Source organism: Lissotriton helveticus, chromosome 2_2, assembly GCF_964261635.1.
Source record: "Lissotriton helveticus chromosome 2_2, aLisHel1.1, whole genome shotgun sequence".
In the NCBI taxonomy this organism is placed as follows: Eukaryota; Metazoa; Chordata; class Amphibia; order Caudata; family Salamandridae; genus Lissotriton; species Lissotriton helveticus.
The window spans coordinates 379,415,266-379,434,314 of record NC_136060.1 but is presented as its reverse complement, the minus strand read 5'-3'; the positions used below and the strand labels follow the sequence as shown (position 1 = coordinate 379,434,314).

At 42.8% G+C, this 19,049-nt stretch overlaps 1 protein-coding gene across 2 annotated transcripts in view; it reads left to right on the top strand.

The window, feature by feature from the left end:
* CFAP99 (cilia and flagella associated protein 99) overlaps positions 1-19,049 on the top strand; it is a 381,916-nt gene that overhangs the window by 130,101 nt on the left and 232,766 nt on the right. For both annotated transcript variants that reach the window (XM_078679007.1, XM_078679006.1), the window contains exon 5: positions 3,526-3,638. In XM_078679007.1, coding sequence (XP_078535133.1) covers positions 3,526-3,638 — 113 coding nt within the window. The remainder of the gene's footprint in view (positions 1-3,525; positions 3,639-19,049) is intronic.

Genomic DNA, 19,049 nt, shown 5'->3' with positions numbered 1-19,049 from the left:
AACATCCTTACCCCGTGTGCCAGGCACCATCTGGTGCGTGGCCCACGGTGCATGAATGTTAAAAACATCCCTTTTTCCATTGCGCCTGGTGCTGCATCCCTGTTTGGGCTGCAGCACAAGCCACAATGGAAAAAGCTATGATTCCGACTGCCTACACAGTGGTTGTATCATAATTTGGCGGGTGGGACCGGCAACTACTTGATGGTCGGTCCCAATTCTGCTGCGATGGTGGTCAGATGCTCATTCGACCGCCATTGTAATCTGGCCCCTTATTCTCCAATTAATGAAAAGCAGTGTAGTTCCTTGAGAAAGGGCAAGATTTATTCTCTGGCTGGCAGGGGACGAGTAGTTGAATATAGTACTGCCTTGATGGGGGTCAGGGAGAGCTGTGGGATTTGTTTCTGTATTTGTGGGTAAAAATAGGCGTGTGCTAAAGGGCTAGAGGTGCAAGATATAGACTGAAGATAGTAGGGCTCAACATGGGGCCCAGAGACAACCAGCAAGACATTGAGGATTGACAGAGATATGTTCATTGATCTTCAGCAATTGATGACGATTGGTCAATAGCGAGGCAAACCAATCCAAGTCTTGGAAATGGAAACCCATGCAACACTCCAGGGTGTGCATTAGGACCACAAGTAGACAGAACTCCCTATAATCTAATATGCAGATTACAAAATCTAGTATTTATGGAGTTACTGTTTCAAAGCTAAATCTATCTTGGAAGACAGACTGGTTTTCCACCAGTAGATGTTCTTCATTAAAATAGGTGATCAATTGGTTAGAGACGCACCACCGTTTTGCTTTACCCTACCATGTCAGGTTGGAAATTGGCCTGAAATTAGAGAGAGTTCTGGAGTTGTTGATTGCAGATCAACATTATTGTTGGAGGAGGTGAAAGTTGTTTTTACTGGTGCTCTCTGGTAGGATAACTTGGTGGACTTCAGGTAAATGATACTGGCAAGTTTGCCTTTGCTGATAATGTACTAGGATCCTATTTGTTGTTAGTTTTGAGTAGACTGGATGAGTTCTGAACGAGGGTTTAGCAAGTTGTTGTTTAATATGGAGTTGATTTTGTCCATGAAATAATAGAGGAGCTCTAGCTTATTGTATTTAGAAATTGAAGGGTCCTCAGAATTGAATGAAGGAAGAGTAGTGTAGAGTGGATGAACTAAAAGGAGATTCTAGCAGGGTTAGAGGATCAATTAAGTTGGACCTGTAAGAAGGTGAATCTCGCAGAAATAATAGCAAATTCATAAGCTCTTTTTGTCTGGTGAATAACATGGAAGATTTGGAGAGGCGCCAAGTGGATTCCACATTAATTTCTCTTCGCATGTAGGGGGACTTATTAAATCATGGTTGACTTGTCTTTTTTCACTTATGTTTCAGTTGCAAAGGGGCAAAAAAGTCTACTACTTCATAGACTGTAGTATTGTAGTCAAGTAGACCGTTCTTTAATGTCATCTGAGATATCTAGCTTGAATTATATGAAAGAAATCCTACTGGTGAGAAATGGTTTAATGAAAAATACCATAATATGCACAGGAGGGACACAGGGCAGACGACGTATCTATAAATAACTGAATAGATATGAGAAAGGTTGAACATAAGATACGAGGTGGCATTGACCGTGAAATATTGTAGTCAGCCTTAAAAGCAGGAGCTAAGAATCATTAAATAGGGGGAGACTGCATATAACACTTTTTTGGGGCGCAGCAACAATCTTTACTATATGATCTTGTGTATCCTGGAGTGCTGACCCTGGTTCCTTGCTATTACCAGTACCACTGATAAATCTTAATTAGCCACATTGTTTCAAGTGCCATTTGACTGGTTTGGGTATGGGTTGGACCCCTTATGGTCATCATCATTCTACTTGTCAGAGCATGTTAGAGCTTTTTTCTGTCCTGCCATGGCTATGGCGACTGGTCAGAAGAGTCAGCACTGGCCCAAACCTAGTGGGGTTCAGTTCAGGGTATGCTGGAAGGGCATCCAGATTGGGTCTGCTTGCCTCAGCACTTCATTTTCATGGGCCAGTACCTCCAACAGGACTTGCAGCGTCAAACGCCTATGCCCTTTTCCATTCTTTTAGTTCTATGCATCACTACTGGTTACACCTGAAACTACTGCCGTCTTCTTTTGATGTTGTTGAGACTTATAATGTCTCCACATGGAGCTTCTTGGACCTCCTAGGCCTTCATATGAACCTTGTGAGTTAACCAGAGCCCCATCTTTGCTAGTTATTTGAAAGCATAGTACAAATTTAGTTTATTTCCATGAAAGGTTCTAAAACGTCTAATGGTATCAATAATTGGCAACTGGCTTGCAAAACTGAGTACTAATATAGCTGCATATCTCACTGGTGCTAATTAAATACCAGTCAGCATAAACTCAACCGATTTTCCATACTTTCATGTTAGCGGAGGAGGAAATTCTTCATGGCTTTTCAGGAAACAATTTACTCAGATATCCAACGTAGCTGAAGAGGATGTACATTTGGAGGTTCCAAGACGCTGAAAGATCGTCCACCGCCACGTGTCTTCTTGAATCATGAGATCTTAAATAGAGCCCGAGATCCACATCTCAAGAACGGGAGACATAGGGAGCAGTAAGCTTCAAAGGAAACATTAGGGCAGTATAAAAGCAGACCACTTCATAAGGCATGGTGTCTTGTGGTGGATCTTCTGCTTGATCAGCAGCCAATGTGGTGACAGATGAACTTCATAATCCTAAGGAATGGCTTTGTAAGCAAGGGATCTGATTTTGAATTTAATTATCGATTTAATGGCATGGAAGTGTGGTTCCTTAAGGATGGGCAAGATATGGTTGAATTTTCGATAGGATGGCAGGCGGCGGGTGGCTGAATAAAGCACTGCCATGATGGGGGTCATTTCGGATTGCTGCTCTCATTTTATGAATCTGTGCTTGGTGGGTTATTGTGGTCAGATGTGACTAAGGGATGCCATTGCGTTCCGCCCGTCACCGTAACCGTCCGCGGGACCGTCCGCCAGGGGTGCGGCGGTTCTGTACCTGCAATTATGATGCCACGGTGGCAGTGGCATCCCCCATTCCCTTGTGGCGGGCAGTGCTCACAGCACTGCCTGCCACAATGCTGGGAATGCACGTTGTGCATTGGCATGCATAAGGTGACAGGCACCACGCGGTGGCTGCCACCTTGTCCATGCCAATGTAGGGGGGGTGCCACAGGTCTTGCAGACACCGCCACCATATTAAACACGTTTTCCGCCCGGTCGACGAATCCACCGGCGGAAAAGCGGCGGACGGTCTTTCCGTCTGCCACGGACCCCCCAGCCATCCTAATGTGGCCGGGGGTCATTCATGGCAGGATGGCGGGCAGATCGCGCAGCTATTCACAGTTCCATTCCATAACACAGACAATACCGGGCTGAATATATTAGCTACTTTGAACATCCAACAGAGTCTTTCTTGATTTAATACCATGTAAAATAGTTTGTGAAAAGGGATGTAACCTATACGTGTTTTTACATAATGCCCTTTTTATAGTTCCTCAGGTTCTTTTTTGATCCTATGAATCTGAATACATGGATAAAAGACGAGTGGAGTATGATCTATGATGCTGAATACGTAACAGAGAATTGGATTGATCCATTGCTGACGTGAGTAATATTTAATCCTAGCTTTGATTTCCTTGGTGAGATAATGTATCACTAACATGATGAGCGGGTTTCTGAATAATGTTATGTTATAATTTGTAGAGCACTTCGACACAGATGCTTCTTGGCACTTTAGGAAGACACAATGTTAAAACTTAACAGTAAATGGAGAAAAGGCCATATAATACCTAATGAATAAGCAAGCCAGGTTTCCAGCTGGTGTCTAAAACAGAGTAGATATATTTCCCAAACTCAAAGGGAGAGAGATCACCATTTGGCTGCTGCTGAAGAAACAGCATGGTTTCCATATGTGATCGTTCTAAGAGGCAAGAATTGGTTTGCCAATCTGAAGGAGTGTGAAGATTGATTGAAGGGCCAGAAAGGAGAGTGATATGATGTGGGGGCTTTAAGGACCATTGTTGGGGCCTCAGAGGGTACTCTGTTGCTCCTATCAATCAATCAATTAATCAATCAAGACATTTACAAAACGCACTTCATACCCGTGAGGGTCTCAAGGCGCTGGGAGGGAGAGGGGGAAGGGGTGCAGCTACTGATCGAAGAGCCAAGTCTTTAGGAGTCTTCTGAAGGCCAGTAGGTCTTGGGTCTGCCGTAGTTTACTGGTGAGAGTGTTCTAGGTCTTGGCTGCGAGGTGGTAGAAGGATCTGCTGCCGCCGGTCGATCTTCAGATGCGAGGGACTGTGGCGAGGGCGAGGCCTGTCGAGCGGAGCTGGCGGGTGGGGGTGTAGAAGCTGAGTCGTCTGTTGAGGTATGCTGGGCCGGTGTTGTGGAGAGCTTTGTGTGCGTGGAAGAGGAGCTTGAAGATGACCCTCTTATTGATGGGGAGCCAGTGCAGGTCTCTCAGGTGGGGGGTGATGTGGCTGCGGCAGGGGATGTCGAGGATCAGGCGTGCTGAGGCGTTCTGGATGCATTGCAGCCGTCCCAGGAGCTTGGCCTATCTGCAGGTACATGTTCAGGTGACCTCTGATTGACCTCTGTAAAACATAAGTCTTTGTTTATTAATATCAGTTACTTGAAAGAGTCTTGGAGCAACAGGTTTATTAAGCTCTGCCTTAATACAAGAAGGTAGCAGGCTCCCTTAATAATGTCAAAGTGGCCAGCAAAGCAGTGCTGCACATGTTAATCAACACAGTCCAGGACAGTCAGTGAGAGCACAGCCAAACCATCCACAAACTAGAAAACAAATGAACAATGAGCTATTCAAGCAAACGAATGTGTGATGACGAAGATGTCAATACAGAGTGACCAGTGATGCCAAATAATGACCTACTACCAAGCCCAGCCTGAAAGTGCAGGGAATGAGTTAGGGAGGCCACTCAGGCATAAAAGCTGATAGAAGGAATTGATCGTATCCAGATTCCGCTAACATTAAACAAGTAAGCTCAGAGGGAAAAGAAACCACAGGTCGTCCTAGACTCGAAAATCATGTATGCACCAAGACCCGGTCTCTGAGGCAAATCTTTATCGATTAGTATGTGTGCACGTTACTGTAGTCTTCTACATTACAATTACTCCTCTGTTTTATTGTTTATGCGGTAGTTTGCAACATGTTTTTTCTGCCTCTCATTAAAAACCTTTTTCAAAAGACAGTCTACAAGACAACGGTTGGACACTGAAGTCTTGTTCCCCAAGTTCCAAATAAATTCAGTACCAAAATGTTTTCCAGTTACCCCGTTGGTGGTGGGCCCGTGAGGGGTCATTTTGTCCTCGCACATTTTTTTCACAACAATTGTGTTTTATATGGCTTCCTGCTTGTTCAGGAAAATATTTGGCTCATTTATTGTCTCTTTGTCCCGTTGTTTAGCTGCACAAAAGATTTATCTCGAACCTATTATTAATGAAGCTAGAATAAAATCTGTGCAAAGGGCATCTGAATGGTATCATTAAATAGATCAAGGGATTAAGTAGAATTGTACTTGTTGTGGCTTTATTTTTTAAAACAATTGGAAAATGAATAGGTGATTGTAACATTGGGTACAATTATTATTACGGTTGTCCATTTAAAAAAAAATTATTTGTGTTAATTATATTTACTCCTAATAATTATGTTTTTTATGGACGTGATGTGTAATAAACAATATTGCTCTTCTTATATTAGATGTTCATGGCCTTCTGGAACAAACATTAAACAATGACAATACCATGTACAGCGTAAATTCATCTACAAATTGCATCCAATCACATTCACTGAATATTTCAAAATGTACAGAATCCCAAAAGATTCAGGAATAGTATTCAAGCTAACATTACGCTTAGGGAACTGTTGCATGAGCCATGGTGTTAAATACTAGAAATTCTAGATTTGGTCCTCTTGACAACTGAAGAACTGACAATCACTTTGTATAAGTGATAATGAATGTCATTCCTTGAAAAATCCGACCTCAACTGAAAAGCAAGAAAGTTGAATGGACCAAAACTCTGGAAGATATTATTGCAAAGAAGAAGCCATATTTAAAAGACATTGAGCAGTGAAAAATGTGTAAGCTGGATCACGACCAGATTGATGATTAAAGTAATATGGCTTTTAATTTGTCGATAACTGCAAGAATGTACTCGGAAAGAAGTGCAAAAACAGCTAAGAAGAGAACACTCTTCTGCACAATCTTAGCATAGATAAAGAACAAATTTATATAGAACAAGAAACAAGTACATCAACAGATATACATGAGATTCCAACAGCTTCTACCTCGATAAAGATGGTACATTTAAAAAAAAAAATTAAATACATTTTACTGTAACAAAATAACTGAAGCATCGCCGTATGTTTGCAATGCAGTACGTAGTAATTAACAGGAAATGTGAACCTTATTTTCATCAGCTAATTAAACCAAAAATATAGCTCATGAGAGCAACAAACAGGAGTGCTCTTGTTAACCAGTCTTTAAATTGCTGTGACCCTAGCCCCAAGATGAGCGACGAAGGATCCATAAGTGATCCTCCACAAATAAAAGAACAGTTCTTTATTCTTGCACTTCTTGCCTATCCTCATCCCCTCTCGGATTCGAATATGTTTAGACTACAAATCGATTTTATAGATACCACCACTTATATGTGGTTAGGCCATAAACAACTTTTCCCTCTGCAGTTGTAATGCTGCTCTTATTCTTTGCTACAAAGCCTTCCAGACTTTGGTCAGCTGTGAAAAGAGGAATGTTGTATCCTTATGTAAACACTCAATTTGGCTAGGAACCACATAATAATTGAACCTTTCTTTGCAGCTACTGTCTCCTATGCTGTATAGTATGGCTCATATCTGGGCAGATAATAATCACTGTGCCGTTCAGCAAAAGCTCGTTTAAGCTCAATTTCTCTGAATAGGAGCTCACATTGTCTCAGGTTCTCAACTTCTGTGATCAGAAGGACCATCTCCAGATTCAGGGTAGGTCTCCTGCTTGGTGCCTCATCTGTTTTAGGATCTTGTTTAGTGACGGAGGACCAGCCCTTAATTGCTTCTTCTAGCAGGAAGCAGTGTACCACAACTAGTTGTCAGAACCATCTACAAATGGTGACACACCTACCAATGTGACTAAGGATCTCTCAACATTTTCCAGATATTCCACATTTGTCTCAAGTCACATGAGCATGGTAATTGCACATTTCGTAAAGGGCTGATACCTCTGCGCTTGATCCACAGAGTTTTGCAACACAAATTCCACTTTCATCAGCTGCTTTTCCATGCTTTTTTACATCTGATTAATTTTTCGCAGTGGGCTTCTTCTAGCTCTCGAGGGAGTTGTCCACCACTACCACTCTGCTGTCAATCCTCTCTGCGGTGCTCCTCGGTTTCCCCAGAATTTTCATTATCATTCCATCTCACTTTGTGAGAGGAACCCGCAAGGGTCATCTGCCTCGCTAGCATGTGCATTGTGAGGACCTTGGAGCAAAATGATCACACATTTATTTATTGCTCTTCTCTCTTTTGATGAAACTTTGCTAAGGAACGCAGCAAGGAAATATGTCCCATGTGAATAATAAAATAATAATAATAATAATAAAAGGTGCTATGTTCTTGTTCCACCCTTAGTCATAAGATATGCCCTGGTCCCCAGGGAAGATACCTAGGCGCCCCAAAGGGGGACCAGGGCTTCACCGCAAATCAGGCCAGCCATCAGCATTTCTGGGTAGGGGTCGCCGGCACAAGGACCACCAGTGTCAGCGGTGTACCATGTATCGGGAAAGACGAAGCTGCCCCAGCTTAGCGGCTGTAGACAGTGTTCTACAGCACTCAAGCCTCATTCAGTGCATCATGTTCTTCCACACCAGGGTCTGCTTCATCTGTGGTTTTTTCCCACTCCTTCGGTACCTCCGCCCACAGTCCTGCAATGGGGCACCTGCGCACCTCCAGGCCTCTTCCCTCAGTAACCCTCTCTCCTCCGCCCTGGCCCTCATGGTCATGTCTTTTGCCCACACCCCCACCTCAGGGCCCACTCTGGCCTTTATAGCACCATCCAGAGATTGAAGAAATATGACCCCATCACCCCCTTTTGATGGAAATTGATTGACTCCCCTTGTCAGCCTAAACACTTTTGAAAATCAGCTGGATCATTTACAAAGCCATCACTACCAGCACACTTGCAGACAAGCTTACATTCTCTGGTGGGTCTTTGCTCACCAAACACCATTAGACTGCAGAATAAGAAGTGTCACAAAGAAAGAAGCAAGGCAGCACTTCTTTCCATCTATGCATCCAGAATTTGGATCAATATCCCTGTATCGAAACGGACCTCCTAGCAGTGCTCCAATTTAGGAGCGTTGAAGATGCATCTATTTAACGAACTCTATACCACAATGCAGTATCAAACACCTACCTATTCTGTGCTTGTCATGTCTATGACTTTATTCTTTTTATTTTACTCTGTCAAGCGCTCTAATGCCTTTTGGCTCGGTTTGAGATATGAAAATACCACATACATACTATTCAAAGGAGCTAACATGTAGGGACAAAAACGGTGGACATACTTGTACTGAGGATTCAGCATGAATGTTCTGTGGGATATCATCTCAAAATTAAACAACCTGAATTATGAAAGGTATGTCACTGAACCTCTAGTCTTATAACTATGGAATGCACACCCTTTGCACATCAGGCTGGAGAAATCAGAAATTTGCTTTAGGAAGTTACTGAAAACCCATCTTTTCTACCCGTTGAGTAGCAACGCACTATATAAATTCTGGAAAATAGAAATCAATTGTGGAAAATAAATTCTTGAATTTCAGTATTACAAAGTGGGCCTGGGATTGGGATCTAAGGTTATTGTTTGTGAGAAGGAAAGAAATTTCAGGATACAATGTATCATTAAAGCTTGATTTATCAACCAACGCAAACAAGGGGAGAGAGAACTCAACCTAGGCACATGGGCTCAATTGAGTAGTCTATGGATGAGGGTATTTTGTATATGTGCAAACCACTGACCTTTTTCTTGGTGTGAGTCACTGTTCGACAACTTCGAGAATCATATTGATTCCTGATATGTACCCAAAGATGTAGTAAAGTCAATTTGACTAGCAATGCACCTCCTGTGGACTGGTGGGATACCACTTGGTGGGTCAGGAGTAACTCAGGCTGAGCTCAGGTGTTGGTCCAAGGTGAAGGGAGCCTTTTGTGTCCCTGAGGCTCAGTTCAGGAGACCTGCAAACTAGCACTTTGGAGTCACTTTGGTGGTCCTAGGTTCAAGTTGGAAGTCCAGTTCTTCCCCAGGCAAGAGGGCAGCAGGACAGAAAGGCAGCAGTCAACAACTAGTCAAATACAATCCATCCATTCAAAGCCATACAGAGAACCTCCACGCATTCTCAGAGGCAGTAACATTGACAACCTCATTCAGTTGAAAGTCACCCAAATGCCTTCCTCTCCAAATCCGTTACACCTTAAATGTGCACTACTCAAGTGCAGATCAGCAAGTAAACATGCCTCCGATATCTTCAACCTCATCCAACACAAGGACTTAGACCTTATCATCCTCACTGAAACTTGGCTAAACCCCTCTTCCACTCCTATCTTAGACCTCCTAGTTCTTCCCACTCACGACATAATTAGGCTCGACAGAACCTGGAACGTGGGCGTTGGCCTAGCTTGTATTCACAGAAACACACTCTCCATCTCTCAAGTACAGTCCTCTACTCCTTCCTCCTTTGAATACCTATGTCTCAGCATCTCAAGTAAGGACCTACCAGTCTGTAAACTACCATACCCCGGGAGACAAGCTCCCCTTCATCAAGCAACTAATGGAAATCATCTCTGCTAATGTTGATTCAACCTTGGCCCAAATCTTCCTCTGTGATTTCAACTTTCACTGGTCTACCTCCAATGACCTTGCTGTATCCTGCCTTAAGTCTCTCTTAAATGATCAATATCTGACTCAGCACTGTGACCAACCAACTCATAGTAAAAGAGAAACTGTAGACCTCATTATCTCCAAGGAGCAGACCATCACACTGGATTCCATTACATCGTGTGACTGGTACGACCACCACTGCATCCTCTTTTATATCAACAGGGAGTTGTCGATGAGGTTGGCTCAACGTACGAAATTAAAGATATAGAAAAGGGACCTTAGATCAATAGACTCTGGTGAAATAGCAGCCCACTGTAATTTGGCCCTCGCCTCCCTAGCCGACCTGGTTGAGGTGCAGTCACTCACCGACTCCTACAATTCTACCATCTCCAACATCATGGATGACATTGCTCCAATCCAACAAACAAAATGCCTCGTTAAAAATATCGAAACCCTGGTATAATGACAACTTAAACACCGAAAGCCGCAACCTTAGAGCACTCGAACGTTCCTGGTGATCCGATCCCTCTTCGGAACAACTAAAGCGCATCAGAGAGGATAGGAGCCTCTATAACAAACAAATCAAGATCGCTAAGTCTGACTACTTCAGACACCAACTGGACCAAGCGGCAAATTGCCCCAAGAAACTCTTCGAGTTGGTCAAACAGCAATCAGTAGTAGGTCCCACCCACTCTGACCCTGGTGGCACCCCTCCCTCTTGCAAAGAACTTGCTATTTTCTTCACGGAGATAGCAAGACTCATCTCCATGGACCTCGCCTCTAAGAAGTCTCTATTGTCTTCCTCCAGGGACATACCTTCCCATGACCTCGCCGGAAATCACAGATCTACCAGCCTGTTTGCCAAGAATAACGCGTCATGGTGCACCTTTACTCCACTTAGTGAAAAAGACATCTACAAGATCCTTCTGAATATCAACCCATCCAACCACTTCAGTGACCTGTTACCCCCGGCCATCTTCTAAGAAATCAAGAATGTACTCATCCCCACCTGGACAAGGATTGTAAACGCCTCACTTTCACAAGGTACGATCCCTGACAGCCTTAAAGCAGCTCAGGTATCACCTATACTAAAAAAAATGAACGCTGACAAAGCGGATCTCAATAAACTCATAGAAAAATGCATACAATCCCAACACTGTTTTCATATAGAGAATTTCCAACTTCTTGACCAACATCAATCAAGCTTTTTGAGTCGGTGCTCACTCACGTCATGGATGACTTGTTAAAAATGCTTGACCAAAACGAATCCTACCTCTTGAACCTCCTTGATCTTTCTTCTGCATTCGACACGTTTAATCATGACAGCCTCCTCGCCACTCTGAAAAATAGGATGGGTTTTTCTGGTCAGGTGCTACAATGATTCTCGTCTTATCCTCCACCACTGATCTCAAAGGGTCAAGGCAAACCACTCTCTCTCCCAGCCCTCTCCAGTACACATGGGGGTCCACCCATGATCCTCCTTATCTCCAATCCTCTTCAACCTGTTCCTGGAACCTTTAGCTAACTCTTTAAACTCTTCAAACACTTTCTTCCATATGTATGCGGACGATACGCAACTCTATTTGAAAATCTCTTCCCCCAAAAACATCCTCTCTCTCAACTTGACCCTAACGTCTACTCAAAACTGGTTAACTGAGAACCATCTTCTGCTCAACACCTCCAAAACGGCATGCCTGGTCATCCTGCCTCAGAACCACACCCCTAAGCTTGACCTCTGGTTCAATCACCTCACTGTCTTCAACTGCACCCCTCTCATTATAGACTCATCCAAATTGCTCGGAGACACCTTGGACAAACACCTGAATATGAAAAATCACATCAGTAAGGTATGCAAGGATGCAAACCTCTTGATGAGGACACTCAGAAATATCAAACCTTTCCTTCCACAAAACAATTTCAAGCAGGTGGTGCAAGCGCTTGTCCTGGCTAGGCTGGACTACTGCAGCGCGACCCTTTGTGGCCTTGCCAAATACTCCCTGGCTCCACTAAGAGCATCACTGAATACAACGGCTAGACTGGTTACAGGCACTAAGCGAAACGAGCACATTCCGCCAGTCCTAAAATCTATCAAATGGTTGCCTTATGAAGCACGTATTCAGTTTAAGATTGTCGTTATGGTGCACAAAGCCCTTCACTTGATTACTCCCAAGTACCTGGCGCAAAAACTGGAGCTCTCATATGGTGTAAGAGCCTCAAGAAGCGCCAAGACTTTCCTCTTGAAACCAGTCATCTTTAGAAAAAAGAGAACTTGTCACAGAGCTTTTTCTGACGCTGCCCCAAAAGTTATGGAACTGTCTTCCACCGGAAGTACGCCAAATCTCTTCAACGACGGCATTCAAATTGGAAGCCAAAAAATTCTTTATGAATAAATTCTTACCCTAATTGGGCTAGGTGCACCTGTTCGAAGACGATCGTTCTTACTTCCATTGGACACTCATTTGTTATGGTTCTGTTTTGTGCAACTGTCCCTGACTATATGATCAGTCCTGGTTTTTTTACTCCTACTTGTTGTCGATTTTGCATTTATGTCCTTCCTCCCATCCTATGGTAAAGCGCTCTGATATCCCTCAGGATCTTGTTTGCACTATACAATACTTTATAAATAAATAAATAAATAAGGCAGTAGAAGGTGAGCAGTCCTGCAGAGTGGAGTCCTTACAGCAGCACCGTACTCCTTCCTGGCAGAGTATCCACAGGCCCAGAAGTGTACTCAAGAGTTGGTGTGTAAGGTTCTCTTTTTATATCCTGGTGGCTACCTTATGGAAGGTGAGAGTAGTTTCTAGACGGCTTTGAAGTGCATGGAACTTCCTGACTCCCCTGCCCTGGCTCCATGCTAGCTGCAGTGGCACAGTGGAGGTGTAAGGCCCTTTGTGTGAAGGCAGAGCACTCCCTATTCAGTTGCAACTGGGGCTGGGCTCAGCTCTGCCGCCTCATCCTGCCAGCAGAAGGTCCTTTAAGACGCACCTAATCCCTCTATTGTGTGACTGTTTGAGAGCAATTCACAAAGTTTAACTGGCAGTTACACAGAGTCATGTGACCTAAGACAGACTGCAGGCACAAAATGACTAAAGGCAATAACATGCCAACTTTCTTAAATTGTTGTTTTCAAAATTGTAATCAAAACCCACGTTACCATTAAATTTAGTTTCTCATTACAATTCCAGAGATGCCAAACATAATATGGCTACCTGCTACCAATTGGAAATTATGCCTTTTTACATGTAATAAGGAATCCCCAATGTTATACTATGGGAGGGGTAGGCCTCACAGTAGTGAAAAACGAATGTATGAGTTTTTTTGCTACCAAGACCTGTAAACCTTAAAAAATTATGTCTAACCTTTTAATTACACAGCACACTGCCCTTTGGGCTAGCTAAGACCTATCTTAGGGGTGACTTATATGAAATAAAAGGGACGTTTAAGGGCCAATCAGGCAAGCGATCAGGGACTGTAAAGCGAGGCTACTCACCCATGAGGGACTCAAGGTGCTGTGGAGGGGGGCTGATGATCCGTCTGGGTTTGGAGGTTTAGTTGAACAGCCAGGTCTTGAGGTCCTTCCTGAACTGACACGGATTGCCTGAGGTGGAGGCGTAGTGTGTTTTGGGTCTTGGCGGCGAGATAGGCGAAGGCTCTTCCTCCAGTTCTGGTCTTCTGGCTCCGTGGGACAGAGGCCAGGGCGATTTGGGGGCGGAGCGGAGTTTTCTGGCAGGTGTGTGGAAAGCGAGGCGGTGGTTCAGATATTCTTGTCCTGCATCATGGAGAGCCTTCTAGGCATGTGTGAGGAGCTTGAAGGTGATTCTCTTGTTGATAGGGAGCCAGTGGCATTGTTGGAGGTGTTGTGTCATGTGGCTGAGGGGGGATGTTGATGACCAGTCTGGCAGCGGCGTTTTGGAAGTTCGGTAGTTTTCTGACCTGTTCCAAGGGGGTTTTAATGCCTAGTCGACATAGCAGTTTAAACCTGCATTCAGGCTGTAATAGCAGGCAGGAGACATGTTTAAGGTGCTACTTAAGTGGATGGCATAATAAGTGCTGCAGGCCCACTGGTAGAATTTAATTTACAGGCCCTGTATATATGGTATACGACTCTAGAAGGGACTGATAAGTAAGTTAAATATGCCTATTGGATATAAACCAATTTAACCATGTTTTAGGGGAGTGATCACAAGCACTTTAGCCCTAGTTAGCAGTGGTAAAGTGCACAGAGTCCTAAGTCCAACTAAAATGTATTCAGCAAAAGGTGGAGGATAAAAGGCAAAAGGTTTGGGGGTGACACTGCAGAGAGGGCCAGGTCCAACAATATGTAAAATAACAGGAAATGAAAACATGCGTGTTCTTTGCAGAGAACTCTACCCTGACTGCTGAGTCTTCCCACACATAAGTGTTCATTTTAGTAGAAAATGTGGAAGGGGCTGGAAAATAGAGACTACTAACTACAAAATGGGAGGAGCCAACAGAGGACTAAAGAGGGGGTTTAAGGAGAGATGTGCGCCCACCCATACAAGAGTAAACTCATTCTTATTCATAAACTGCACTTTTAAAGTTACTACAGCCAAAAGGGACCCAAAACAGTTTTACTTAAGCTCAGGGCAGGAGTACATCTAGCCCTGAGCTTAACCAAACACTGGTACTGCAACAGCCTGCCAAAGAATACAATGGTGGTAGGCACCAGGACCGGACTGGGGAACCAAAAGCAGCTCTGGCAAAAATGCTCACACCAGCTTAACTCCCTTTGTCTCCTTGCACAAACTCTCTCTTTTTCCCTCCATCCGTTCTCCCTGTCTATGATCACTTTCTCTCTACCTTCCCCCTCACTTCCTCTTTCTAATTAAGCCTCCCCATTCCTTCTACAATTAAGCCTGGGGAGATAGGGAAAGTGATCGAGGCATCTGGCCCTAACAATTGGCCTCCAAGGTCTCCAGACCACTGTGAAAATGCCGGGTGGACTGAAAGGCCTGTCCTCCCCTGGTAGGGACTTAATATAGAACCCCACGGGAGACAAAGTAACATTTAAGTAATTTATTTAAAGAAGTCAAAAATATAAATTAATTTAAGTTAAAAAAAAATCTAAAATGTAGGTACATTTAACAGTCTAATAACCTTTTGGAAATGTAAAAATGAATGTAACATTAATTCAGAGTAAAATATAATAAAATTACTTTTAATAATTCTGTACATAACTTTTAATATTTTTAATACATAATACAAAAAAACATATTGTTTTACTTTAGGTGGAAATGTGTTTGTTTATTTTGAACTTCAGAAAAATAATTTTCTTTTAACTTAATATATTCAAAATAATACAATTTTAATTTTAAATTAACTTCATCAAGCTGTAACATTTTATTCATTGTTCCAAAATAAATATATATACAATGATTTAACATTAATATTTTAAATGTAAATAATATTTCTATGTTTTATTAAAGTTGATACAGTTCCCTATACTTTACCCATCGGGAGATCTCTACTCTGGTGAAAAGGTATTTGTAGTAATGCGTCCATTACTTACTGATAATGGCATTACTCTTAGTCATACTCCCTCGCCTTTAAACTATTAACGATTGTTTTACATAATTATTCAATTAATTAAAATATAATAAATTAAATTAAAATAATTTTTAAAGATTTATTTTTAAAAATTCACCCAAATTAAAATGTTTGTATTGACTATTTATGTATTGAAAATTACAAGAAGTTATGTATAGAAATCATTGAAATTCCTATAGTCTGTTCTTAAAGATTTAGTTACATTTATATTTACATTAAATAAAGGTTATTACAAATATGTTATCATTAAAAAATATTTATTTTAAAATATGTATCATTTTTAACATTCAGTTTAATTTACATATCTTTTTTTAAAAAGTCGAATTAAATTATTCTATTTTAACATTATTTTCAATGGGATTCTACTTTAAGTCCCTTATTTTCTATGGGAGGGTGTTGCAATATTATTGGTTGTTCATGTGTGGTGCTGGATTTAGTACTTTTCCTTTTTGGCTCTAGAAACGTATAATGTGGCTCGACCTCATGTTTCAGGGGGTGGAGACATGTAAGTCTAAACGTTTGAGTAACTTTACAAAGCGCAAGAGTAAACTTACATGTTCAGATTTACTCACATATAAGTTTACCTTTTTGAATATGCCCCTTTGTGTACAAAGGTCCAACATTGCTAAGCAGTGTATGCAGAGGAAGCAACATTTACTTAACTTGTTCAGGTAAGACCATAGGATACTGTGCGTATCAATCAGTTTTAAATAATGGTAACTACACTGCACAACTTATCCCACTTATCCCAAGTGAATGATTGTTGGCAAGATGGTGGCCCTCAGTAGAATCTCACCAAAATTCAGGTATTCAAAAATGCATTAATTGACCGCTTAGAATTCAGGAGTTGCATTCTGTCATGTCACATCATGGTGTGCTGCATCAAAGGGAAAAACTGGGCGACCCCTATTTCAATCCTTAAAAAACAGGCAGATGTCTTTTCTCGTTAATAGAAAGGGAAAAGTTGCTGTCTCGGCTTGTTATGATATGGTTAGTCATCATAAGAGCAGCACAATCTTCGCAGGCATGCAGCTTTTGGTTTGTTGCACTGACTAAATACTATATCAAGATTTGACACTATTATATTACAATGTTTGCAATTAATGTAAAAAAAAAAGCAGATCACAGTTTAGTGAAAAGAAGAAATCAGATGTTCTAGACAATTTACATCTGTTGTTTTACACAGTAGGTACATGCAAGGTTCAGTGGTATCAAGACCTATAACGATTACATATGATACCATAGCAAATGTTCAATATAGTCACCTGCATTAAAGAACAGGACATGTGCCGAACCAGTGCAGTTGTGCAATTTAGAAATGTGTTACAGGGAACCTAGGAGAGATGGGGCCATGTTTAATTTGTGCCTGTGCTGGCCAGTGGAGCGCATTGGCATTCGTTTTTGGGGACCGGCACTTATTTTTCCTCTTAAGACCTTTACCGAGAGCAAGAGAGGAGAAAACACACAAAGGGAAAAGGAGGAAGAGTAAACCAGATGATGGGTCAGAAAAGGAGAAAGCAGAAACCTGCAAGATTGCGATGAAGAGGCTGGGAGTGTCTGCTGTTGGATTAAAGAGGCAAGAGGTGGATTCAAGACTACGCAGCCTTGGTATTCGGCGGGCTGACGTTTAACAGCACTGGCCATAGGCTTCTGAGCAGAGCTTTGGGCACTGGCACTCATTCTTTTATAAATGAAGCACTCTCTGAGACAAATCTCAGGGTGTGGGTCAGGACTAGATGTATCCAAGCCATTTATGCTGCTCATTTCTGGTTTTGTTGGGACCAGCAGTGAACTTATAAACAGTATAGAAAACCATCTGTCGATTGACACAGCACAACTTTTGCTGACCAAGGACATTCAGTATTTTTGTGCTAGATTCTCACTTGGCCCCCACCTCTGTCATAACTCATTAAATAGGGAGAGCCCAGACAAAAATATATTTATCTTTCATGTGAAACTTAATAGCGTAAAATCCTCAGGTTTGCCCTGGATATAAATCTCAGTTTAAGTTCTATTCCTAACGAACTCTCACTTCTAACACATTCTTCTACAGATAACACTGTTCTCTCTACTACTCAACTGTTGAAACTGGCCCCGGTCTGTCTTTAGGTATGCTGGGTACTTATGGTTGTAAGCGGGGTAAGAAAATTAAATAATGTACTGAAGTAGAAAGTCCAGCCGGACACCCCAGGCTAGGCTGCTGAATAAAATGCTTCCCCTCCTTAACTGCAGATCTCCAGCCAAGGGGGCAATAAAACTATGAACCAAAATGTAATGTTATTAGCTATGGAGGCCAGTGTAATCTTCCTACACATCTGCATACCTTGAAGATATATTTATCACTTAAGTAAATGTATGTGGAGTTAGGTATACAAAATCTAAACTTACCTGTCATATTTTGTCCTAGATATTGAGTGCCATCAATATTGTGGGGTCAATATTCAGGGTGCACATCACCATAATGAATAGAGCAAATCTGGTTGAGCTGTGATGAAAAAAAAATAATTGGTATACATTATAAAACAGAATATGTAGGGGAACCCCAAGTATATGTTTTGACCCTCTCTTTCGCCATTCACTCAACTCACAGTATTTGAATCTAAGCAAGATTTCTGCAGCAAATACATTCTATACCATAGCTGATCTTGAGTTAGGAATTTAGGGTAACATTTGTAACATTTTTAGTTGAAGAGATTTAGGGGCTCATTAGGATGGCGGGCGGACACAAGTCCGCCCGCCAATCTAGCGGTTCTGGGACCGGCCGCCAGTGGTGCGGCGGTCCCGCACCGGCGATAAGGATGCCACCGCCACCGTGGCGGTGGCACCCTCCATACCCAGCATTGTGGCGGCCGGTGCTCACGAAGAGCGCAGACACCTCGACGGGGTGTATGAAGTGCGCAGAGACCTGGATGGGGTGTATGAAGTGCGCAGAGACCTGGATGGGGTGTATGAAGAGCGCAGAGACCTGGATGGGGTGTATGAAGTGCGGAGACACCGTGGTGGGGTGAGTGAAGAGCGCAGACATCTGGATGGGGTGTATGAAGAGCGCAGACACCTGGATGGGGTGTATGAAGAGTGCAGACACCTGGATGGGGTGTATGAAGAGCGCAGAGACCTGGATGGAGTGTATGAAGAGCACAGAGACCTGGATGGGGTGTATGAAGAGCGCAGGGACCTGGATGGGGTGTATGAAGAGCGCAGGGACCTGGATGGGGTGTATGAAGAGCGCAGACACCTGGATGGGGTGTATGAAGTGCGCAGAGACCTGAATGGGGTGTATGAAGAGCGCAGGGACCTGGATGGGGTGTATGAAGAGTGCAGAGACCTGGATGGGGTGTATGAAGAGTGCAGAGACCTGGATGGGGTGTATGAAGTACGCAGAGACCTGGATGGGGTGCATGAAGAGTGCAGAGACCTGGATGGGGTGCATGAAGAGCGCAGAGACCTGGATGGAGTGTATGAAAAGCGCAGACACCTGGATGGGGTGAATAAAGAGCGCAGACACCTGGATGAGGTGTATGAAGAGCACAGGGACCTGGATGGGGTGTATGAAGAG